The following is a 27,296-nucleotide window of genomic DNA, read 5'->3' on the forward strand; positions in this document are numbered from 1 at the left end:
TATTGTATTTGAAGTTAAAATAAAATGTAATATTATCTATTATTTTAAAATATCAGTAATAAACCTATTAGTACATATAACATTTTTGTGAAAAATAACTATATTTTCTGAATAGTGAGAATGCTATTCTTTTACATTCTTGTAAATATCCTGAATGTCTTGCTTAATAGAAGGCAACTGTTTTTACATAACTGCTTCTGCATTTAATGTTTTGTGATATGGCTTGTCACTAGCTATTGGACAACTCTGCTCTGTGCATGTGAGTCCTTACAGATTCCCTGAATGATCTCAGGATCCTTAGAGTACTTTGAGAATTGTGGCCTAAGTTATTATAATGACAGTTTTGAGCATCCACTAAATATCAGGTACTAGGATTATGTGGGTGAACAAAGTTGACAGAGTCTCTGATCCTATGGAACTTAATTTTTGACTCTTCCCTCCTTGGTCAAATTCAGGTATTAAACAGGATAGACAAGTATTAAAAGAAGGTCAAAATAAAACTAAAATTATGATCGTGGAAATGGTCCCTACTATTTTACTATCTGTAATCTGTCAAGGAGAGGACTGAAAAGATGACATTTGACCTGAAAGAAGTAAGGGATCAAGCCATATGGAAATGGAAGTTGAGTAGTGTTCTAGGTTAAAAAGCAGTGATTATAAAGTAGAATGCTCAAAGGGACATATGGCAGGACATGAGGTCAAAGAGATCACAGGTTAAAGTAATGCTAGAAAAAGGAGGATATGAATAGGACTCTAAAGAGTGTAAACACTGGTGGTGTAGGCAGCTTGCCTAGGTGTATGACCATTAAAGAGTTGAATCAGTAGTTTAAAATTTTCTCATCAGGAAAACACCAGGCCTAGGTGACTTTTACATGTTATTTCTAACAAATTAATTTTTATTATGTATGTAAGTTCAATTTATTCATAGTCTGTTTGAAATATGTTAAAAAAAAGAAAAACCCACACACCCAACTCATTATTTTATCTTATAAGGAAAGTAAGAGAAAATTGCAGACCAATTAACAGACCATATTTGTGAAAATATTAATGTTTAATCTATCATAACCAAACTTGGGCTAATTCCAGTAATGTATGGATCGTTTAACATTAGTAAATCTAATGTTATGTACTATATAACCATTAAAGGAGAAAAGAACTCTTCTAGGTTATTGTCTAAATATGGTTGATAAAATCCAACATCCATATATGACAAAAATTTAACTAGACATAGAAGAGAATATCCTTAATCTGATAGAGTATCTGTAGAAAGTCTAGAGCAAAACATCTTAATTAGTGGAGTGGTGTGGAAAACATTTCTCCTTCTCATTTTGAAACAAATCTCATAAATATTTCAGTATTCATCTCTAAAAAATGGATTCTTAACTTAAATGTAGTTAACATATTTCTTCATGTCACCAAATATCTGGTGTTCAAATTCTTGTTTCATAAGTATCTTCATTTTTGTACTCAGTTCATGTGACTCTTAAGACCAAGTAAAATCAGCATGTTGCAATTACTTTATACCTCTCTAAAGTCTTTCAATATATAATTTCTCTCCATTTTTTTCCCCTAGTGGCTTCTTTGTTGAAGAAATTAGGTTGCTTTATTTGGTTTTTCTTTTTAGATTTTACAAATTGCTTCCCTGTGGTGTTATTTAACATGTTTCTCTGTCCTCTGCATTTCCTATACATTGTTAGTTGGATATAGAAATTTGATCAAGGGTTTAGGTTCTAGCAGAGGTGTTTATTTTTTTAAGAAGATGTGTATTAAAAATTTTTTTGAAAGATACTGTTGTACACTCTTACCATTATTTCACATAAGATATAGAATCATTATTTATAACATTTGTCATTCTAGACATCTTCTAATCAAGATTATCCTGTAACTCAGGGAGAGGATGTTAATTGCATATTTGCATGGTGAATATATGAAATTTGTTTTATATTTTCTAAAGTTTAAGGTCATCTGTTTTATAGTTCATCATCTGTACCAAACTCTTCCCATTTGGTTGTTGACTCCATGGACACGGTAGTTATTCTTTGTATGCTGCTTTTTAATTTAAAAGTATAATTTTGAAACTGTCTTAATTAGTATTTGTTATGCTATACAGGTATCATGTAATAAATTCTTTGGTCAGTAGGAAGACTATTTAGGGAAATTATTCCATATTGTCTGTAAGACTTAATTTTAAAAAGTGATGTTATGGTTGTAGAATGGCAAAAAGGTTATGTTTGATTTTTGATAATGGATGGAAAATTATTATTAAGTATAGATATTGATGTCACGCTGAATGAGAACAGATAATGTCACTATTAGCTTGAAAAATGTAGCACCTAATCATTCTTTAGAAAAGATCAAAATAAAACTTGCTCATGTATGTCAGGATGACTTATGTTACCATCAAGATTTCACAGGATTACACTTATCAAAACACTAAAGTATAAATTAATAATTTGTACAATGAATGTTATTTTTTTCCCTCTTATTTTCTCATTATTCGACTCAAAATTCTTAATTCATAGTTCATACTTGTTTCAGGGAACTATTTTTTAACTTCTAAAGGTATTAAACCAAGCTATTTTCTGTCATCAGTCTGTTTCTTATCAGGTTAGTTGCTGAGCAATATTTTACTTGTTCCTGACACTTAGCAGTTTAAGATTTTCACTTTTTAGTTTAAAGACTCTTGTTCCTTCCTTATTATTTCATTTTTAATGGAGTTTCTCACTGGGACGACTAGAGTGGGAAGAAAGTCCTTAAGATGATGTCAGAGCCTCGGGGAGAGTTTGAAAAGGTTTCTTTAATTTTCTTTTTATATGTTTCTACTAACTCACAACAAACTCAGTACTTTTTTCTTTTATTTTAGAAGGGAAGCATATGAAATCAGACCCTAAAATGAGGGTTTAGAATTTAGTCTTTCTCAAAGCACAGAAGACTTACTTGTTAACCAACATCAGGTCATCAGAGAGAAGTATTTCTTATTGGGGAATTTATCTAAGAATAGTTTACTTTGATAGAAGTGTGTATGTAAATAGACCAAAAAGATTATTGTTAGTGTTAGATTTTCCAGAGACTTAAAAGCCATTTTTGCTTGGAGTTTTTGTTTTGTTTTTTTGGCTATTATGTTAAATTTCTTATTTAGAATGGAACTTGTAGAAAATTTTGAAATTTTTAAAGCTTTATTGAGCTACCAGTGTACATTAAAAAAATGGACAATTACAAAGTATGGCTTGATGAAGTTTTATAAGCTGAAACATAACCCTATAATCAGAATTCATATCATTAAGCAGAACATTACTGGCATTTCCAAAACCTCCTTAAATCCTTCATAACCATTATCCTGCATTTGAACAGTAAAATTAGCTTTTCCTTTTTCATTTATTTAAATGAATCTTACTATACTGCATATTCTTGTATATGCCTTATTTTGCTTAATGTTTTCTGTTAACTACATTCATATGCTGTCATTTCCTCATTAGTGTAGACTATCCCCATTTTGCAAATATGTAAATTATAGATTCTGCCACTGAAAGGCATTTGGATAACTTCTTTTTAAATATAAGACTTTGCACTTTTTTTTTTTTTCCTTTTTTGGTCAGGTAGTTGCTATCCATGCCCAGAAACTGTAGACGTGAAGTGCAATTGTGGTAATGCGAAGGTGACAGTACCTTGTGGCCGAGAACGAACCACAAGGCCACCCAAATGCAAAGAGATATGCAGGTTGGTATAAAGCTTTGCACAAACTTACATCTGGTATTTTATAATTTAAATTCATATTGATTTTTAATATTGTTAGTAATTTAATCTTTCTTTGATGTTTTAAAATATTTTCATAGTATGTTCATTCTGTATGAATCGGAAGATAAATAGACAGACAGTTGCACTTTAGATATAATTGTTCAATGGTCCAAAGTAACTTAATTTGTATTTTGTGATTTAGTCGACCACCAACATGCCATCATACAAGTCGAGAAAAACATCGTTGTCATTTTGGTCCTTGTCCACCATGTCATCAACCTTGCCAAAAGTTTTGGAGAAATGTGGTCACTTGTGTCCTGCTTCATGTCATGATCAAGCATTAATAAAGCAGACAGGCAGGGTAAGAAAACAGTATTATTAAAGAGATGATGCATTGCTATGGATCATATATTCTGAAATTTATATAGTAATTCAACAAAAAATAATGAAGTACTTTTTAGGTAATAAGCACTGTGCTGGGAACTGGGGTGCAAGGAAAATAAGAGTTGGTCTTTTGTCTTATGAAGCTCATAAGGGTTGGGTGTGTAGCTCAGTGGTAGAGTACTTCCCTAGCATGTGCAAAACTGAGTTAATTTCTCAGCACTGCAAACAAATAAAATAAAACCCAGAAACGCTTAGAAAAGGAAATCAAATAAACAAATATTTTGCAAATACAATGTGATAGTTATGTAAAACCATGATATAAATGAATTTGCTAGTATTCCTTCATATATTGTGTTTTAGGGTTATAGATATCCTTTAGTTTCCTTACAAATTCATTCACTTATTCAGTAATTTATTGAACTCTTACTATGTGTCAAGCATTCTTCTAGGTGATGAGAAACAGCATTTAATAAAATAATGGAGGTTAAATTGAACTGATGAAATGGTGAAGTTTACAGTTGTTTTATTCTCTTTTGACTTATGAGAGGTAAAGAAGACTACAATGCCTTTGTTCTACCTTTTAAAAACTTGAGTCAGCCTTGGTATTATATTGAATTATTGGAGGGGAATAATCTCATAGTAAAATGGAATAAAATATTCAATAAGCATAATTTTTGATTACTTGAAAAATTTCAATCTGCTTAAGCAGAGGTTATATGGGAGCTATTTTCTTTGATTCTTACAGGACCATATGATTTAATCCTTCTGTCTTTAATTGTCATGTATTTACTCATAGCACCAGCCTTCAGGTCCTTGGGAGCAACCTTCTGAGCCAGCATTTATTCAGACTGCATTACCTTGTCCTCCATGTCAAGTTCCTATTCCTACGTATGTATTAGAATTTTAACCTTTTTTTTGTTGTTGTTTTTTTTAAAAATCTCTTGATATAATCTGACACTGTCTTAAATATAGCTCTCACCTTTGTCTTAGTTCATTTCATTTTAGTTTAGGGCTTGGCCTATAAACTAGTTTCTCTGTTCATCTTCATTCTTTTTTAGCTATATTTGCCCTGCTGCTTATAAATCTCTTATGGATATCTATTTTTGAGTATGGATATCTATTTTTGAGTCTTCTCCCCAGCCGGAGTTTAATGTCCTTCAGCTTTCCAAAGCAACTTGTGCTTACAGTTAATTAAAGCACATGTAAGAGATTTATTGTTTGCTACTTTTCCTGTTGATTCCCATGCTAGAATGCAGGCTCCTTGAAGGTAGAGGAAAGCCAGGTTTTTAGATGGCAGACTTGAAAGAGTGTTCAAGGAAACATTGGAAATGAAAGGAAGCAGTTTACTGGATAGACCAAGGAATGACTGTGTTTGAGCTGGAAGGAGTTGAGCCTGGGGTAATAGGCAATCGTGGAATGTTTCATACTTTAAGCAGAAGCTATGGATTATAGGGGAAAAGAGGCACAGATTTCTGGAAAGCAACATAAAATTAGAAAAGGGCTGTTGTTGACAACTAAGTTTCCAAATCTTATGTGTTGTCTATTGACCTTTTAAAGAACATATTCTTATTTTCTTTATTTTTAAAAGCCATTCTTATTTTTTCCCCTCCCATTGGATTATAGTATATCATATATAGTATTAATATAGTATATATGCTTAGTAATATATATTTTAATAATATATATTACTATACTATATATTACTATACTATACTATTACTGTATATTACATAGTTTTATATATATATATATATATATACACACACACAATATATAGTAATATATGTAGTATATATATATACTTATTACATGTTGCTGGATTCAGTTTGCTAGTGTTTTGTTGAGAATTTTTACACCTGAATTTATTCATGTAATATTATAGTTCTCTTGTGATATTTTTCTCTGGTTTTAGTATCAGAGAAATACTAACTTCACTGAATTAGTTGGAGGTATCCCTTCTTAAGGAGTAGTGTGAATTCTTTTTTAAACATTTGGTAGAATTCACTGGTAAAGCCATCTAGTCCTGAGTTTTTTTTCTTTGTGGTAAGTTTTTGATTGCTAATAGTTTTGCCTTTTCCAGAACATCATATACAGTAATTGAAATCCTGTAGTATATAGCATTTCCATACTGACTCCTTTCATTAGTAGTGTGCATTTACGTTCCTTCTTGTCTTCCTATGAGTTGATAGCTCATTTCCTTTTATCACTGAATAATATTCCACATATGGATGTCTTGTAGTTTGCTTATCCATTTACCTATTTTTTTTTTTTTTTCCACACAAGAGATTTTATTAAGCGGACAGGCAGAGTGTCTCCCTGCAGAGTGAGAAAGAGAGAGAGAGAGAGAGAGAGAGAGAGAAGCACACACACACAAGAGTGAGGAGGATAGAGAGCGTCTCCACTTACCTATTGAAGGATATTTTGGTTTCTTCCAGTTTTTTGAACTAAGAATAAAGTTTGCTATAAACATTTCTGTGCAAATTTTTCCAGTTCTTCAGTGGCATGTAATGGTTGAGCATGTTCATACACTTGCATTTGTAGATCTTTTGATGAGAAATGTATTCTTTTTTCATATCTTTCGCCTATTTTTAAATTAGGGTGTTTGCTTTCTTACTTTTAGAGTTCTCAGTATATTTGGACCATAAATCCTTTACAAGATGTATGTTTTCCAAATAGTTTCTCCCATTCTGTGGTCATCTTTATTTTTCCAAAGTGTTCTTTGAAGAGCAAAAGTTTTTCATGTAATAAAATCCAGCTTACTCATTTTTTTTCATGGATCATAAGTAAGGATGATGTATCTAGAGAGTCATCACTCAGCCCACAGGTCATCCAAATCTTATTTTAATTAGTTTGGTCATTTCACATGTAGGTCTGATACATTTTGAGGTTAACTATTTTGAAAGGTATAAGGTCTCTCTCTTTTTTTTTTTTTGGCAAGAGAGTATCCCTTTGCTCTAGCACCAGTCATTTGTTGATGAGAATATCCTTCCTCCTATCATTTGCCATTCTCTTTTTTCTTATATGCATTCTATTTTTTTTATTTGTTCTTTTTAGATATACATGACAGTGGAGTGTATTTTGACTTATTATTACATACATGCTGTATAACTTCCCATTCTTATGGTTCTACACGATGTGGAGTTACACTGGTCATGTATTCACATATGAACATAGGAAAGTTACGTCCCATTCATTCTACCCTTTCCTATGCCCATCCTCTCTCCCTTCCCTTCATTCTGCTTTGTCTAATCCAATGCTATTGCTCTTTTGTCAAAAGATCAATTGACTGCAGTTGTGTGGGTCTGTTTCTGGTCCTCTGTTCTGTTACATTGATTTGTCTATTCTTTCAATACATTCTTTCTTGATCATTGTAGCTTTTATAGTGAGTCTTGAAGTCCATGTCAGGCCTCTGACTTTGTTTTTCTTCAGTGTTGTGTTGGCTGTTTTGGGTCTGTTGTTTTTCCATACAGACTTTAGAACCAGTTGATTGATATTCCCAGAATAACTTGATGGGATTTGATTGGAATTGTGTTGAATCTAGATGAAATTGGAAATAATGACATCTTAACAATATTGAGCCTTCCTATTCATGAACATGAAATATTTCTCCTTATTTAAATTTTTTTATTTCCTCAGCATTTTATAGTTTTCTCATACATATTTTATATGCATATATATTCACACACGCATACATATACACATATATAGTTATAATTATACATGTTTCATTTTTTGTGTGTGCCAGTATTATAATTTTAATTCAGATTTCAATTGCTGTTACTAGCATACAGGAATATTTGGTTTTTGTAATTTATATTCTATAAGTTTACACAGTGACTTATCATTTCCATATGTGTTGTTTTATTCTTTTTTGTTGTTGTTGTTTTGTTTTATTCTTAATAAAACTAGTGGAATTGATTTAGAAAACCCTTTCTGAAGAATTTATAATGTTTTCATTTCATTTCATTTTTTTCCTTATAGGGAATGTCTTGGGAAGCATGAGGTGAGTTATAGGCACACTTTTTAAGTAAAGCTTGTAATTTACCTATAAAACCTATGCTATACTAGAGTTATTAGAAATAACAGAGTCAAAATATTGTATTTTCCTTGGCATAAAGAGTGTAAGCATTTGTCTACTAATTTACAAAATATTTAGTGCTTTCATTTGGGAATTTGTCTGTATGTATGTACTCACTATAGATTCATTATATTGATTTTCCATAGGAATGAAATATTTTGCTTCTTGGCATCTGTTTTTTGGGGAATTTTTTTGATAGGTCATTTTGGTTTTGATAGTAATATTATTAGTGAAAACATTTTAGATTTTTTGTGAAAGTGTTCTCAAATGAAAGCAAAGTTATTTTGGAATATGGGTTTCGGATGGTTTCATGTGTATGTGTTTGTATTATACTAATTTTCTTTTTCTTCTTATTTGTCTAGGTGAGTCCACTACCATGCCATGCCGTTGGACCCTACTCTTGTAAGAGAGTTTGTGGACGAATCTTAGCTTGTCAGAATCACACCTGTATGAAAGAATGCCATAGAGTAACTGAAGTTGATGGCTGCAGTAGCAAAAACAAGGTAGTATCTTTAGTGTGTATTTGCCTACCCTGTGCTTGAAACATTCTTTTTTTTTTTGTGGTGCTGGGGATTGAACCCAGGGCCTTGTGCTTGCAAGGCAAGCACTCTACCAACTGAGCTATATCCCCAGCCCTTGAAACATTCTTTATAGTAGTTATACCATGAATATTTTTTCATTTTGCTGTAGCTTCTTTCATCTCTCTTATCCTTGTCCCTTCTTCCTTACTTTTCCTAAGACAGCTGACTTTTTAACAACTTGTATATTGCTTTTCATGTTGAGGCCTTTTTCTCATTCAGAAAATGTGCCTTTTTACTGTGAAAACTCTTCATATACAGTGTTATACATAGGTTATGATTTTATGATAAAATACAGAATCTGTATGCCTTCTTAGTGGGTAACAATATTACCTCCACTCCTGTCCATGTGCCTAAGTTTAGTTTAGAGCATTTATTCTCAGATATTTTTCAAACCTGACACATATGACAGATAATGCTCACAATTTTAATAAATTACCAGTCTTTTGTTGGAATGTAAATAGCATTACAGATGTTTGGTATACATGTGTGTATAATTTATTTAAAGACATTTCATGAACATTTGAAGTCAGACATTCAGATATCTCTGAAAGTTGTGATTTTGTAAGAAAAAACATATAGTTAATCAGATTTCTAAATTATAAATGTTATTTAAAAATAATGTTTTTCTCTGGACTTTCACCATATAGTGACTAATAATAATATTGGTTAGTATATTAATGAAGAGTAAGCCAGAAATTTTTAAGCCTCACTGTATTATTAAATAACATTAAGCTTACAGATATTTGAAGTAATATGAATTATATTATAGAAGATTTTACTTGTGTTGTTAGAGGTTTTGTAATGCATGACAATATAAATGCTCATTGTATAATTCTTGTTCACGTGCACATATGTATAAATTATTTCTTATAATTTCTTCATCAATACATGCTTTGGTCCTTAAGAAAATGTACCTGTGATAAAATGAAAAAGATATTGGAATTATAAAATCAGCTATCAAATGATGATAATGACTCAGAGTTAGGGTATAGGTGATTTATAGCTTTCCTTCTCCTGATTTCCAGAACATGAAATGAAAAAACTAACTTTCAAAGCTAATATTACCATTAGGGAATTTTTGTGGATTGTTCGAGTATTACTTCCTTGGTTTCTTCAGTTTTTCTTTTTTAGTGAGCCATCATGTGATATTTGACAACCAGTCTTGCTCTATTTCCTTATTAAGATAGTCTTTCCTAGAAGATGGAACTGACTGGAAGTAATGCAGGTAGACAGTTTGGGAAGTATAGATTTTCAGCAATTTTTTTTTCCTTTGTAGCTGGAAGGAGCTCATATCGTAATTCTTGTTTTGTAGATAGGGAAACTGAAGTAAATTTTTGTCAAGTGACTGTTTTTTTTGTTTTTAAAAATATTTTTTAGTTGTCAGTGGATCTTTGCTTATTTATATGTGATGCTGAGAGTCGAACCCAGTGTGTTGCATATGCTAGGCAAGCGCTTTGCCATTGAGCTACAACCCCAGCCCCTTGAGTGATTTGTTCATGATCATTAGACAAGAGAATAGCAAACCAGTTATGATATCCCTAATTTCTTAACTCCCAACCTGATATGCTCTTCTTATGTTATTTAAATAGAAGATTATTGTAGATTGTGTAACCAAGGAAGTGCAAATAAAATAAATTGTTAATTTTGGTTATGTTTGCATATTTTGTGGCTCATTGTCTATCCTTTTCTCCATCTTTCTCATTTTCAGAGTCTTATACCATTTTTTACATGTTTGTACATCATTTTTCTCCAGTTGCCCTAGGACTCCATGCTTGATTCTTTTCTTACTTTCATTACAAGTCCTGTTAGGTTTATCTTCAAAATAGAATCGTTCTCATTACCTCTACTTAGAACTAACATCCTCATCATAACCACCTTTACCTCTTATCTCTCTATTCCAGTCTTTTCCCAACTAACCTTCCGCTCATACTTTTATTTTACTACATCAAACAGATCCACTTTTTAAAAATGTGTATCAGGTAACATCTTTGTGTTCACAACCCTTTGAAGCTTTCAGTCACTGTCCAAATTAAAATTCAATGGCCCATGAGGTTCTATGTTGATCTAACTCCTCCTAACTGCCTTTTCTTGTCTCTCATCTTGCTATTTCTTGAACTTTCCAAGTTGTTCTTACTTCAGAGCTTTATTTATTCCTTTTCTCTGGAATTCTGTATTCTTCTGGTTTTCTTCCTTATTTAGCTTCAGTTTCTATTGTTAATGTGAACTTTATTGGACAGGTTTGCATTCTTGTTACAACCCTCACTCTTATTGTGCTCTATTAGAATACTTACAAAAACATTTATTATGTTCTTACTTCTTCCCTTAAATGTAAGTTCTAGGGATCTCTTCCTTCTATTCCCAGTTACTTGGAACAATGCCTGGCAGTTAAATGTTGAATAAGTATTTGTAGAATGAATGAATATAGTTTTAAGATTAAAAAATAGAAATTATTTTGTAGAAGAATATTTTGTAATTTGAAACACTTTCAATCCTAAATGCCAAAATAGATTAGAATTTTATTGATATAATAGTATTATAATCATGGCCATATTTTTGAATGATAATGTAAATGTTTAGTCTTTAAGACTTAGTATCCATGTCTATAGCTCTCTGACTTACTTTATCTCAAGTATAACATTTGAAAATAAATATCCTGCAATTAAAATCTTTAACCTTTGCTAGAATCTGATAGTAGTTATATTATTAAATCACTAGAGCACAAAAAGAAGCTGAGTTAAATTACATTGAGGTACATTTATTTGCAAATATAATTTAACATTATTTAATTGATATGTACTTTGTTTATGCAGTTGAACATTAGTTCATTGATATGCATTTTATGTGTTAACACAGTTGATTTTTTTTGTTAGTGATCTTGCTTTTGTGGTTATAGGAATGAATTGGCAACATTTTATTCTAAAATTTTAGAAGGTAATTTGCGTTTGTATTAGGGATGCTTAATGTAGTTAATATTTTAAAGGTGAGGTAGTTTGACTTAAGATTCATAGGCATAAAAATCTATATGAATAATGGTCACATTGATAATCTCACTCTTCTTGAACGTTTTTAAGATGAATTAGAGGATGTGCTATTAACTACATTTTTAAGGGCTACAAAGTACTTTATTTTAATTGGATAGCTAACTTTTAAAATTTTAATGTATAGAAATATTAGCTTCTGTTCTCAGGTGATAAATTTCCATGCAATTTTCAGGGCTGGCCCAGAATGCCTTCATGTGAAGAAGGGTGCTCTAAATCACTGGCCCCTCAGGTTGTCCTCATCTGTGTGTTTTGCCATGTCACCAGGAGAATGTCCTCCTTGTGTTCAGATGCTTAGAATAAAATGTCATTGCAAGATCACAGTCTGTATGTGGAATGTAGGTAAGTGGACTGAAGATATATTCTTGTTGTACTAAAGTTGGTTGAATGGTATGTTCTTCTAATTCAGAACACTTTCTTTCAGAAATGTTGTTTAAATTCTGCAGGCCTAGAAATACAGGTTACTTTACCTTCTAGGTAGTTCACTCTGAATTCAGCTAGGGAATTCTGCTTTTGTGTAAGATTCTGATTTTGTATAAGATTTTGATAGGAAAAAAGTTGTATCACTGCTATTAAAAACACTCCTGTAATAGAGTTGTTCAAATAATGTGTCAAACTAGAATTTTGTTTGATTTATTTTTATTTACTTAGGCATAATTTTTGAATTATATATTTAAAAGGTAGACCTTTTTATTATAGATGTTGATGTTATAGCATTTATCATATTAGGATATGATTTGTGTATTTTCCTTACTTATAAAAAAGGAAAATTTTCTTGCAGATTATGTGAAGGGAAAATATTTTCTATTTAATAATGATATAACACAATTTACCTTAGACTCTCTCAGCTCTATTTTGTACAAGTCTGTAAAGTTGACTTTTTGTTAATATATTTTACTTAAGTTAAATTTGGGACTAGAACTACTCCAGATATTTTTTAGCATTGTCTGAAATTTTTGTCACATTCTCAACTCTGCAGTAAATTGTAAAATTCAGTGTTTTTAATTATTGAAATTATTTTGTTGAAATTTTTAAAATAAAGTGTAATTTTTGATTTTAGAAGTTTTGTAGGGGGAATCAAGTCAATTTTGCATTAAGGAGAGATGTGGATGAAAAAATTTAACAAGTAGTCTTAAAATTGTTTTAATTTTTTTATTGTATAACTTTTTCCTCATAAAATTTTTATCCACTGGTTTTTAGCAATCCATTAATGATTCTGGTGTAATTGGCTCTAAGTATGATAGTACCAAATGTTAATTTTCTACCTCTTATCATCTCTTCTACATTTATTAGGTGGCATTTTACTATAAGGAGTAACTTTCCCTTTTCCTTCATTTATTAATAACTATGTCATGGGCTAGTGGATTCTTATTTGTTACTCTCATTTTGTGTTTAAATTACTGACCCTCAAAGGTTCATGGGAGCACCTTTAAACTAGTCTCCATGTCCCTTTGATATTATATCATTTAAAAAATATTTTCTTTTTAATAATGAAAATGTTTGCCTCATGGGGTTAATTTTGGAAACTGTATTTTCTTTGGAAATTACCAGTTTCATCTTGGGTTTTCAAATGTATTGCTATAAAGGTTATCCAAAGAAGTTGTATATGATTTAAAAATTTTTTTTCATCATATAATTTTTTTCTTTGTCATTCTTAAATATTTCTTCTTTCTCTCTGATTCTTGAATGTTAGCTAGAATATATTTTGTTATTTAAAAAAACCCAGAATTTATGTTATTTAATTAATTAATATTTATTTATTGTACTGAGAATTGAACCCAGGGCCTTGTACAGGCTAAGTAAGTGCTTTATCCTTGAACTACATCCTCAGCTCCCAGGATTTTATTCATTGATTTGATTGACTTTTTTTATCTTTATCACTTCAATTTCTGCTCATATCATTAGTTTTTCCTTTTTTTAAAAAACTTTTCAGTTAGAAATTTTATTTATTTTCATGCTTCCTTTTTAATTTGAACATGTTTTTTTGGTTTTTTTTTTGCGGTGCTGGGATCAAACCCAGGGCCCTGTGCTTGCAAGGCAAGCACTCTACTGACTGAGCTATCTCCCCAGCCCTGAACATGTTTAATGGTTGTTGATTCTTATCATTTTTTAATGTTTTCTATATATTTATGTTATGTTCTACTTTCATTATATTTGAGAGCCTTATATGTGGATTCATTTTTTTTTCCTACAGTAGATTTGCCTTGTTTAAAGGTATGGTATTAAAATCCTGTATATTTAGGGTGTTTCGGTATCTCTTTGCAACTACTATAGTTTTTACTTTATAAAATAATTGATCTGTTTTATGTTGTGTAGAACTCTCAACTAATAGGGCTTTTGGGATTAAAAGTATCCTTCTTGTCACATTTAGTATTTTTTGGCTTTATTCTTTTTTTGATCTCAGATTTGCAATCTATTTTTTATTTAGAAATGGTGAAGTAAATCCTTGAATGTCCCTGTTATTTTTGGTAAGGTCTATAATTATTTTATGACTGCTGTTCATATTAAGTCTATTGTTGGGTTTATGTTATCTAGGGGATATATTTTCTTTGCTCTTATTTTAAAACTTGTGTTTTTGTTTTGTGGTTGGATACTTTGTACATACCTGATTGCAGTGTCCTTAGGCTGCTGTTTCTTTAGTCTTTATTAAACTGGTTTGCCAGCTTTTAATTTTATCATCTGGTTCTTATTTAGGACCTCTATGACAGTCAGTGAGATTATTCTACTTGCCTCTTTTATTTTCCCTTATTCTCTCAATGTTTAATTACATTCTTGATTCTTTTCAGAACATATAGCATTGGTATATTGTTCCATCCTCATACCCACCTTTGTTTCTGTTTTATATCTGCAATTTTATATTTTCCATTTTAACCATCAGGTTTTTTTGCTTAAGTTTCCCTAGTGCTCTCTTAGTTGAATGAAGTGCATTCTGTGGTAGATTTGTCATTTAGTATTCCTAAATTCTTTCATGTTTAAGATTGTTTTCCTGTAGGATTGATAATTGATGGATATAATGTCCTTAGTTTATGTGTTCTTTTTTTGAAAGTATTGGTTTGTGTTGCTTTCCTTTATATTTTGCTTTTGACAAGTTTTGTTGCCAGTTTTACTTTCCCTTGTAGGTTAATTGAATTTTTTTTTTTTTTTTTTGCTTGACATCCCTGATTTTAGTTTTTTCCCTATTTCTTCTTCTTTTTTATGGTCTTTAATAGCAGTAGTTTTTACTAAGATATGTCTCAGAGTTAATAGTTTTGTGTAAATTTTCTAGGGTACCCCTTGGACTCTTTTGCTATTTAGATTCAGTACTTCTGTTTTATTGGATTATAGTTTCAAATACTGGTTCTGTTCCATTCATTTATTTATTTTTTTTCTTCTTTAGAGATACCAATTAAATGTATGTTGGATCTTTCTCAGTCTTCCATTTCAACCACTTCTTTGACTGTCTCATTTTTGCTTTTATGTACTGAATTTTTCCTTCTTACTTTGAGGATCCTTATGAAATTTTTATTCAACTGTGTTTTTCTATATTTTTTTCTTGGGTACTTTATAATTTTGTTTTTTTCTGATGTAATTTTATTTAAAAAAATTTTTTTTCTGAATTCATTTAACCTTGGTTCATTTCTAATTTAGTTTTTCCTTTCCTATTTATGTTCTTAGTGTTTGATTTTTCTAGTTACTGTGTGACATTCCCCAGGGCCACATTCAGATTTGATAATTTGCTTGAGGACTCAACAAGACCCAGCTTATAGTCATATTCACAGCTGTACATTATTACGGCAAAAGAATACAAAGAACAGTTAGCAAAGGGAAGAGGCTCCAGGAGAGACAAGGCTCAAGCTTCCAGCATCTCTTCCAATGTAATTACCTGGGAAATAGGCCTGCTAGGTTAACTCTTTTCTGCACAGGTAGCTTTTCTATGTCCTATTGTGCTTCTTTGAGAAGATTTAATTCAGTTTGGAATATTGTGTTTTAATTTTCTTTTTCTTTGAACTGGTTGAATTCCTATATCTGAAATGCTTTGTATCAGAAGATTTGGGAGTTCTTTGGATTTTGGAATACTTACAGACTTTACTGTTGAACATCACTAATCCAAAAATTCAAAATGCTCCACTCACATTTTCAGATTAGGAATACTCAGTCTGTAATTATTTGGTGGGGTGGTGGGGTGCAAGGTGAGGTAGGAGAGATTTTCATCAGCTGAAAGGTTTTGATTATCATTTTCTATTATAGTAATTTTTTGTAGATCTAAATCATGTCTTTATTTTTATAGCTAAAACTATACTGGTCTTGGGTTAAACTGATGATACTTTGTTCTGCCAATGTTGCAAAATACAGTTTTTTGATGGTTGACTTCTTAGTATGGTATTGGGAGGAGATATTATGTGTTCTTTTGCTTTGCTTTGCTTTTTTTTTTTTTTTTTTTGCCTTACAGGGTCCTAAATTTCCCTTCTTGCTCCTTTTCCTCTTCATGTTGTAGTCTCCAGAGGGTGCCTTTTCTTTTTATCTATGCCTTCCTGGAGTACTGCTTTTTCAGGATCAGTTATTTGAATTCATGTGCTTTTTAAAGGCCTGTCCCTTCATCAGTGCTCTGATTTACCAGGACTTACTCAGTATTTTCACTCTTGTTTGATTTTTAGCTTAGTCCCCTCTTCTCTTTTCTGCTTTTTATCCTGAACTCTCCTATCTCTGAAGATTTGAAAGAGGGAGCTTGAAATAACTGCTAGGAATTGGTATTTATTTTTCTACTTTGGGGAAATTTGAGGTTTATAGGAACTTCTGTCTTCTACTTATGCTGAACTTATGGTTCTGAGTAATTTTTTTTATTAATAAGCCGTGTGGTTTTGGGGGTAGATGTATGAATCTTTGAATTGAGGTGATTTTGGTTACCTTAGCTCTTCAAAAATGTTTTCCTTTTCTTAAATACATATCGAAGTGTTTTTATGTAGATGATTTTTGTTCCAATAACTTTCATTTGCTTTCAATTCAGTGAATTATTTTAGTTTCTTCAGATTTGTCTAAATTTCTTTAGATATAAAAGATGCAAACCTTGAAAAGCTGATTTATTTCTAATTAGAGAACATAATTATATTGACTTATTTAAAACTTTTTTAATGTTTCTTTTTAGTTGTAGTTGGACACAGTACTTTTATTTTTTTTAATGTGGTGCTGTGGATTGAACTCAGTACCTCACATGTGTTAGGCAAGTGCTCTACCCACTAAGCTACAATCCCAGCCCCAATTATATTAACTCTTGAGATGAACACCATACTTGTAAGAAAATACGCAATAATTTTTCACAGAATCAGAATAAATACTTTGTGGTATTTTTGCTAAGAAATTTGAGACATTATCTTAGAGTGGATTTTAACTTATTTAATATGAATATTTAATATAATATTTTTAATTAACATTAATCAGATTAAATTTTGGCAGTTTTGCCTAGTGAAGGGAACAGGAAAAGCAGGAGAATAAAGGTAATGAGGAAGACAAAAATGAAATACATATGATATGGAACTTTAGATTGTTGAATTTATTGGCTCAATCATTGTCCATTGTGGTTCTATTCAGTTCTTATAGAAAGGTATTTCTTGATTTTATTCCTTGATGTTGTGACTTTTTTTTTTTGAGTAATACGGAGTCAGATAAAAAGCACATTAAAGCATAGATGGATCTAGAATGAATTAATTTCTAACATTAATAGATAGCTTGCCCAGAACAACTGAAAAGCTTTTCAATAAGCTTATTGTATTTTTCACTATATAACCTAAATTCTCAATTGAAGTAATATAATATTAGTTTTTAATTTTTTATGTAGAAGCTTTAATAAAGAATTAGTTACGAGTTATAATAATAACTGATCTATAGGGATCTGTTATTTTCTATAGGAAAAAATACAAGCAGGGACTGTTACAGAGAACAGGTATAGAAAGGGATGGTGTTTTTATATGTGTTTTGTACTTCTTTCCTACAGTGATTGCCTTTCTACATTTGATTTTTTGGTGGTAAAGAATTGGCTAGTTTGAGTTATCAGAACATTTGGAGATAATTGTTACAGATAGAGACATAATTAAAATATTTATTTGGAAAAATAATTTTATTGGATGTATTTGAAGTTGTGAATTAGTTTTAGAAAAATGCTATGAAATGGACTTTGGTTTGAATGTCATCAAAGTATTTGTCCTATTTTTAGAAAAATAACCACAGCTGATGTAAATGAAAAGAACCTCCTCAGTTGTTGCAAAAATCAGTGCCCTAAAGAGGTAAGCTGTAATAGGACCTTTTAAGTTGGGTTCCTTGGGTATTGTTTCTCTGGGATTTTCTCTTTCTTGTTTGGTCCAGGTCTTTTCTAGTGGGTATTTTGTGGACCCACTAAAAATGTAGGTGTGAAAGGAAATGTGATTGTTTGTAAAAGTCTAACACGTATGGTTAGGATAGATGCACATGCTATTTGGAGATATTAGAACTAGGAATGGCCCTTTGAAATTTATTTTTATTTTTATTTTTTTAAAGAAAGCAGTTTTAAAGTAACTTATATAAAGGATATTGACCTCGTGTTTACCACTGCCAAAATGCGATTCAGGTTTAAAATATAAATGTAGAATTCTATGAGTCATGGGCAGTTAGGCAGTAATCCATAATAGGTTATTTAAGTATGTGTATGAGTATATTTGCATGTGTGTGTATGTGCATGTATGTGCATACATGTGTGTGCTTCTATAGGAGGTAGTGTGGGAGGATAGACTTTTATATCCAAAATGTTTGAAGATGCTATTACAGAAGATACTTTCATTGTATTCTTGGGTGCTAGTACCATTCACATGATTGAATCTTTACAGTTCATTATCTATTGTTTTGAAGTGTATATATAATCATACATATGTATAATATATGCATAATTATAATAATTATATAAAGAGCATAAAAAGAGGTCATTTCAAGCAATAAATGATTATTTTAACAATTCTGTTATATGAGTGAAACTTGGTGCATGGAGTATTTCAAACAATTTTCTGAATTTTCAAATCCTGAAAATTGCCTTGTTAAAATAAATTTTCTTCTGTCTCAGTTGAGATCCTAGTTAATAAGTAGCTGAGAATATTTACTTTTAGTCATCATATTCAAATGAAAACTATCAAAAGTGGTAAAATGGTAAACACTGAACAGTGACTTAACCTGGCAGTAATTTGAAAAACCATAGCAAGTCCACATTTAACTAACCACTCTGAAAGGGAGGGTGCTTTTTGTTTTTACTGTTGAGAATGGGATAGTGACAGTTATTTGATTTGCATAGACATTTAAAAAGAGATCCTTTTGACTTGCTGATATACTAAATAGTACCTCTTTCCTTTAAATTATTTGTTTTGATGCACTAATCTAAATGTTTCTCTTTTTTTAATGTGGGGAAGAGATGACAACTAAGTCTTAAATATAATTGTTTGATTAAATCTAAATTTAGTTAACAGTATTTCCTTTTAACTAAAACTTTGAACTGATTTTATGGATTTTTTGTTTAAACTTGAAAATTGAACCTAGGAATTTTAAGATTTAAGATTATCAAAAGAGAGACCATTTCAAACAATAAATTATTTTAATAATTCTGTCTGTTATATAAGTGAAACTAGGTACATGCGCTATTTCAAACTTAATTTTCTTATTTTTTTCAAATCTTGAAAATTCCCTTGTTAAAATAAATTTTCTTCTGTCTCAGTTCAGATCTTAGGTAATAAGTAGCTGAGATTATTTTACTTTTACTCTGACTCAGAATTTGGTATGGTTTTCCAAGTGGAAATGTGATCCTTTAATTCAGGGGTTGCTGTTTTGTGACTTAGCATTGCCTTAGCTATGGTGATGCTGTTATGGCATTGAGTAAGTACTGTTTTTTAAAAATTTCTCATCTACTTTCATGATTTTGGATTCTTAAGTCATTCTGAAGGCCCTGGTCTTGCCAGAATCTCCTTGGGCTTTGAAATTTTTTTTGGTACTGGGCTTGAACCCAGGGGCACTTTACCACTGAGCTGCATTCCCAGCCCTTTTTTTATATTTTATTTTGAGACTAGGTCTTGCTAAGTTGCTGAGGTTAGCTTTGAACTTGGGATTCTCCTGCCACAGCCTCCCGAGCTGTTGGGGTTACAGACGTGTGCCACTCTGCCCGGCTCATTGGGCTCTTTTGAAAAATAAACACATAGGCTAGGAGCAATCCAAATGACTTTTATAAATTGGAACAGTCTAGGAGTGCAATGGTGCATTTCATTGTGTCTAGCACAAATCATTTGGTTTATTACCTCTTGACATTGATAAGGCTGCAGCAGTGTTCTCAAACTTTAGTGTGTAGTAGAATCACTTAAGGGTTCGTTAAAGAATAAATCACTGGGTCCCCACCTCATACTTTTTTTTTTAACATAATTTTTATTGTTTCATACTTTTTGATTTGTAGGTGTGGGGCTCAAGATTATGTTTCCATTAAGTTCTCAAGTAATGCTGACACTCTGTAGTGTCACTCTGTAGTGCACTTTGAGAACCACTGAGCTATGGAATCAAGCTATAATTAGGATTAACAAAAAAATATGTCACTTTGAATCAAGTAGATATCTTGTACTGAAAGTTAAAGTATGGGCTTCTTATAAATTCCAATATGCTAATAAATTCCTGTTTATTTTCTTCTCCCCTTTCCATACTATAGATTCGGTAAAGGCAAGTTACTGTCATGTATGTGTTTATATCTAGTGCCTGATTCCCTGGTTCCCTGGTTGTTAAATACCTATGGAATGTGAACAAAATGTGGGAATGGCATAGCATATTCCTTCTGCTCCTCTGCTTCCATTATATGCATTCTGTGTTTCTTCTAGACTATTTAATTAGGTTTGCATTTAACTAAATGAAAAAAGAAAGATTCCATTAAGAACTGTACCTATAAACCATGCCCTGTATGTATATTTCTATATTTTAGAATATAGAAAGAGAGAAACCAAATGGAAATTTGCACATTTTTTTTTACATGAAACATGACTTGGATTTATTTTATTCTTTAATTAAATTCTTAAAATTAAAAATATTTAATTGAAAAAATTATGTATAACATTTTTGAAACATCTACATTATAGAATAGCTAAATCTTATGTATTATTTCATGTGTACTTTTTTGTGATAAGTATATTTAAAATCTACTCTCAGCAGTTTTTAAGAATATAATATGTTGTATTAACTCTAGTCTCCATGTTGTATAATAGATCTCTTGAATTTATTCTTTCTGTTGAGATGAAATTTTGTGTACTTTGACCAACATCTTCCCAATAGCCCCCCACTCCCACTTCTGCCAGCCCCTGATATCCATTGTATTACTTTCTTCTTCCGCGTTTCACTTAGATTCTACATATAACTGAAATCATGTGGTATTTCTACTTTGAAAACATTTCTGAATTTGTTTTTATCATTCCCATGTATTACTTTTTATTTGGACATAATACTTAATTTCTCTTTAACTCAAGTTGCTCATATATAAAATGGGAGCAATAATTTCTAATTCACAGTGCTATGTGAATTAACATCTCAAGGTCCTAGTAAGTATATCATAAGTATAATGAAATAATAACATGTAAAAGTCCTAGTTTATGTAGTAACTATGGACGATGGATTTATCTACAAACAATATGGCTTTGCAAGCTTTTATTTTTTGAAAATTTTTCTTCTTATTAGGATTAAAATGGGACATTTGATCTAGATAGTATTGGTTATAGGTAAGGCATTTGATATGGCTCCTTTAAAAGTGCTAACTTGTGAGAGCCATGTGGAAAAGAAGCCCATGCCACTTTGAATGGAAAGGGTAGGTGGGATAGCTCATCTTCAATACTGAGGTTGGATGTCTTAGAAAATTCTCTGCTGTGAAATCTGTGATGAAGATATAGTCATTATATATTACACATTTTAATAAAATTTCTTTATTACTACTTTTCAGTTTTTTTAATATAACATGTCATTTGAGATTACACATACTTTCATGTCTAACAAGGAAATTGTTATGTGATTTGATTTTTTAGAGCATTATAGTTATAAATAGTAGTTGGGTTTCATTTGATAAAATCATACATGTGTGGAATTCGAATTTTTTAAAACAAAGAAATATCACATATATGTGTATATTTTAGCATATAGTTAAGAAGTGAATACCATATAACTCTACCCAGGTAAAAAAGTAAAGCATTGCTGGCATCTTAGAAGTCTACCAGCATCTCTAACTATTGTTCCCTCTGCCTTTTGTAGTAAACATTTCCATGCTTTTATTTAGTTTTTACTACCTGGGTGTTTGTCTACAAATAGTATTTATAGTTTGCCTAATTTTATATTTAAAATTTAAAATTGTACACTTTTATGACTCGTTATTTTGATTGCATGTAACTATAGTCCATTTATTCTGTCATGTAGTTTTCCTGTTTTACTATGGGTATACATTTAGGTTGTTTCTTGTTTGAGTTGTTATAAAAATACTGTAGTGAAAAACTTGCTTGTGCATCTGGGTACATGTGTACACAGATTTCTGTAGGAATGTAGTAGGGTAACTGGTTGCATGGAATGTATAATTTCAACTTTAATAAATAATGTCAAATTGACTTGCAAAACATTTGTACCAATTTATAATCAGGTTATTTTTTTCACTATGAAATCTATCAAAAATTTTCCCCTCTTAAACAATACGTGAAAGTTCCTGTTTCACATCATTGCCAATACTTAGTATTGGCAAAAGTTTTTAATTTTGCCTATCTTTTCGCTTCTTCTTGTGATTTTTAATTTACATTTCCCTGTGTACTAGTGAGTTGAGTGACTTCTCAGGATTCGTGGCATTACTTTTGCCTGTGGTCATATGTTGGATACCAACATGGTATACTTCTGGATGAGTTTCAGTTCTCCTAATTGAAAACTACAAAACCGATTCTAACTTTATTCTAACTCATGGCAAAAAGAAGATATATTTGGAGGATATTGAGCACAGTTTACAGATTGTAAAGAAAAAGCTGTTTAGCTGGTCAGGAGAAACTCTATAATGAGAGGACTATTCAGACTATACCTTTAAAGTTTGCAGATTTCCAGGAGAAAAAACTTGATTGGCTCATGTTGGGCCCACGGACTCTCCTTAAAACAGGCCACAAAGAGGGAACTGGAATAGGTAGTATTGCCATAGTTGTGACTCTTGGGAGATATGTGGTGTACCAATCAGGCATTTCAGTTTATGACTTCTACCAGTACTGAACATCGAAAGGTGAGATGATTCATGCAATAGTAATTAGATGAGGTGGCAGAATCAACTGAAAGATATAGAGAAAAGAGAGAGATTTTGAAGGCAGGAGACCCAACCAGAGAAAAGAGAGACTTTTTCTTTTCTGTCAGTGTCAGTGAAATTGTGAAGAGTGACTATGAGATTTTCTAGCAGGCAGAAATATAAATCAAGATTAATAATGCTATTTCACAAACTGCCAATGCATTGGAGGACTAGAACACTGATCAGTGAAGCCATGCTAGCCGTAATTCTATGTAATTTCAATATTTTTCTTTGTTGACTTTTACATACTTATTCACCTTCTTATTCACTTTCTTTTTTTGAGTTATTGATTTCAAATTGAAGCAAAATAGTTACTCTTAGAGATGAATGATATAATTCTCTCAGACATAAAGAAAGAACAAGAAGATACAGAGACATTTATTTTGAGGGGAAGAGAGGATAGAGAGGTGAACCAATGCTGTTTTCTCTATAAAGTAAGGCTAATGGCACTGCAGGAATGAAGGTGAGAGTTAAGGAATAAAAAAACTTGAAACCTGTGAGGCAAGTATTTGATATGAGTAAATACTGAGCTTGTTGAGAACCTAGAATTATCTGAAGGAAGCAATAGAACCAAAGTGCTTCAGTGCCCAATGTAAAACTCACTGCAGTAGTGCCCTGCCCTGTGGTAGGATTAGTGGAGATGCAGTATGAGTGAGCCAAGCTTAGTTTTAGTCTGAATGACTTAGCTGAAAATGAAAAAAACAAAAAAGCCTAGTTGCACATCAGAAGGAGACTAAAGACAGAAAACTGATTCTGAATTTCTTAGAGTGAATGGAGTCATTAGTTTGAAAGGTCAATCTGGTGAATCACAGAGAATCAGAAATAAAGAATTTAAATGTTTGTTGAGGTGTCCACTGTTTAAAAGGTATCTTTGTTAGGGATTTCAAGATGAGGGACACGAAGAAATATAAGACCATTGTCCTCAACTAACTTATAATAGCTAACTATTTTGAACACATTTAAGACTCACAACAGCTTTATAAAATGCTATTACTTGTCACAGTCTTATATGTGAAACAGAAAAGTGAAGTGACTTGCCTAAGGTCCCACAGTTAGTAAACAGGGAATCTAAACCAGTTCCAGATAGTCTGGTTTTGGATTTTAACCCCTAACTTAGAACATATTTGCATATTTACTTTCTGATTGGAGAAACAGAAATATTTGAAGTGCCTAACAATTTATTTATTTTTTTAAAGTTCATGACAACATAGCAGTACCACAAAAGTTTAGAAATAGATTTCTTAAATTACTCCTATTACTTATTTATAGGCAAACTCATATTAGGCTTTTGTAGTACTTAAGCTGTGTCTGGAAGTGTGGATAATACTTGAATAAATAGGGAAAGTATGTTTCATCTGAAAGCTTGACTGGGATTAGAAGATAGGAAATAATTAAAAACAGGAGTGTATAGAGGTCATGGCGATTACTGAGTTGTCTGGACTGCTTGAATCATGGGCATTAGTATATAGTGTCAAAGAATGTGTTTTAGAGTGAAGAACTAATCAGTTACAGCACAGTACAGTGGCTTAAGGACAAAAAAGTTTTCTTTCTCATATAAAAATACAGGAAAGGTAGGTATGTCACTGTGTCCTGTGTATTCATCCAGGGATCCAAGTTAGCTGGGCACCTCAGCTGTCTTCGACACATAGTTTCCATTATTGCTCAAGATTTCACTTCCAGCACATGGTGAGGGAAGAACGTGGAAGTCCTCTTATGAAATGCTTTAAGGCACAAATCACTTTTACTTGCTTTATATGCAATTGCCTGGAACCTAGTTATATGACTATAAATAATTAGCTGCAGTATGGCATTGAGATTACTCTTGGAGTGGAGCTGGGAAGAATGTTTAAAATTTCTGTACAATTAAACTAATGTATATAAAAGAAAAAAGTTGAAAAATCAGTTCATTAATTAATCAGAATCAGTTGACCCCTGTATATGATGGAGTCATCCTTAAAATAGTTGCTTGGTGTGGGAGAGGGTACAATATGACCAAAATGTAAATATGTAATTGCTTTATTTTGGTTTTATTTTAGCTTCCCTGTGGACATAGATGCAAAGAGATGTGTCATCCTGGTGAATGTCCCTTTAATTGCAACCAGAAGGTAAAACTGAGATGTCCTTGTAAAAGAATAAAAAAGGTATGTATTTTCAGTGGTAGAAAATACTTTTCTGTGTAGGTTGTTTTTGTTTGATTTGATCTGGTCTGTTTGACTTGGTAGTTCTGTGACTTTATTTTATTTTTATTTGTCTTCTAATTTTAAGGTCTGATTTTGTAGAATCTTTTTATTATAATTAAGATGAGCCTACCAGTTTCTGCAAATGTTCATTTTATAAATCAGCCTTGGCAATTTAATTTTCTTCAATTTAATAGTAAAAGAAAGACAGTTTTATGTTGGAATCAAGTTTTTTTGAATAGAGTCCTTGAGCAGTAGATTTAAGGTCTTGGAACAAGCAAAGCAATGTGAGTGATCAAGTGGGTTGTCATGATTTAAGAAATGGCCTGGAAATAGACTTTGTTCTGATTTATGAAACTTTGTCATCAGTATTGCGCTTTGAAAATGTTTTCTTCAGACGACCTCATGTGCACAATCTTATAAATAAAATAATACTTAAACTGGGAAATAATTTATTTTAAGATAAAATAATGGTAACAGAGGAGTAAACAGGTGAAACTAATGATTGAAAGGCCCAGTGGGAGCCAGCTATATATTATTCAATGAAATTTTTGAAGGGAAAGAGTTTTTTTAAAAAGTTTTTTCAGATCTCATTTTCCTTGACTTGCCTGTTGGCAATATAGACTCTTTAAAACTTGCTTTTATCTTGACCTCGATTTACCATATCTCAGACATAGCCAGTAACTCCTTATTTTCTTCATATTTCTGTGGTCTTTCCCAAAGGTTAATTGCCATTTTTCTCTTTATATTCACTCTTTGTTCATCCATGCAGCAGGTATTTATTGAGGATTTTTAGTAGGTCCTTTATTTTCATTTATTTCCATAGCTCCAAATATATTTTCCTGTGCTGAGTAAATTCTGCATTTAAATTTGTAGACCTGACATTTTAGTTTGCTACCTTTACATGAAAGGGTAAATGTGATATTTAATAATTGATTCTAAAATCTTAATATGAGGAAACATGAAAATTTAAAGTCATCAAGCTCCATTTATAATCTGGAATGTCTCTTCAGTTTTTTTTGAGATATTTTGTCTCATCCAACTGCAGATTGCTACTCATAGTATTTATTCAGTAAAGTGCAGTCATAAGCTTTAGAAGACTTTACATCTAAACTTTTTAAAAAAGTATTAATAGTTCAGAGAAAACTTTGTAACTCTCCAGAAAAGTCTTGAGAGTAGCACTCTCTGAGATGATAGCCGCTAGCTACATGTAGGCTATTTAAGTGAGTAATGAATTTAACGTGAAAGAGTATTCACTTTTTGGTTCCTTAGGTAGTCTAATCACATTTTATTTTAAATGCTTAATTGCCATATGTAGTTAATGCTACTTCACTGGATAGTGCAGATTTAGATGATTTCCATTATCCCAGAAAGTTCTGTTGGATAGCACTGTTGAAGAACATTTTATTCCCTGGAAGAATAACAGGAAGCAATAAAGAAAAGTAAAGAACAAAAATAAATTAGAGCAAAATTGATTGTGGCACCTCGTCAATAATTATTAAGTAGATAATTTTGATTTTATGATACTCACTCTTATAATTAAGAGAAGCAAAGGAATAATCAGTATTGGAACAAAGATACCCAGAGCTTCTAGCCACATCATTAAACATTAATGAACTCGACTGTTAAATATTTATAACTTTAAATTGTTGGATAACTTTGTTTTTATGGCATACAGTTTTGAATTTGAAGGAAAGATCATTTAAACTTTGAAGTTTGCATTATTTGTAGGAATTGCCATGCAGTAAAGTACGTGAAAATCAGGTTTCAGTAGAATGTGATGCAACGTGCAAAGAAATGAAGCGGAAAGCATCTGAGGTAATATCTTGTATATCTTGTTAAAATACAATTTTTGATGTGCTAATGGCCTTTCTCTACTTATTTTGCACATTTGTGTTCTTATTAAAAAGAATTTAAATCTTATATTTTTGCTTTTGTTATAAAAGCCTAGATGTATAGGGTTATTTTGAATCCATGGTGTGCTTTTTACTGCCC

The 27,296-nt window shown here is 31.4% G+C and overlaps 1 protein-coding gene across 1 annotated transcript in view; it reads left to right on the forward strand.

The window, feature by feature from the left end:
• The window catches only part of Nfxl1 (nuclear transcription factor, X-box binding like 1), a 49,304-nt gene that overhangs the window by 19,738 nt on the left and 2,270 nt on the right, over positions 1–27,296 (forward strand). The window contains 13 exon segments of the mRNA XM_047567128.1: positions 3,597–3,717; positions 3,938–4,023; positions 4,026–4,096; positions 4,916–5,007; positions 8,101–8,122; positions 8,560–8,700; positions 11,992–12,036; positions 12,039–12,078; positions 12,081–12,137; positions 12,140–12,158; positions 18,004–18,073; positions 25,161–25,265; positions 27,033–27,119. Coding sequence (XP_047423084.1) covers positions 3,597–3,717; positions 3,938–4,023; positions 4,026–4,096; positions 4,916–5,007; positions 8,101–8,122; positions 8,560–8,700; positions 11,992–12,036; positions 12,039–12,078; positions 12,081–12,137; positions 12,140–12,158; positions 18,004–18,073; positions 25,161–25,265; positions 27,033–27,119 — 956 coding nt within the window.

Source organism: Sciurus carolinensis, chromosome 10 (genome assembly GCF_902686445.1).
Source record: "Sciurus carolinensis chromosome 10, mSciCar1.2, whole genome shotgun sequence".
Lineage (NCBI taxonomy): Eukaryota > Metazoa > Chordata > Mammalia > Rodentia > Sciuridae > Sciurus > Sciurus carolinensis.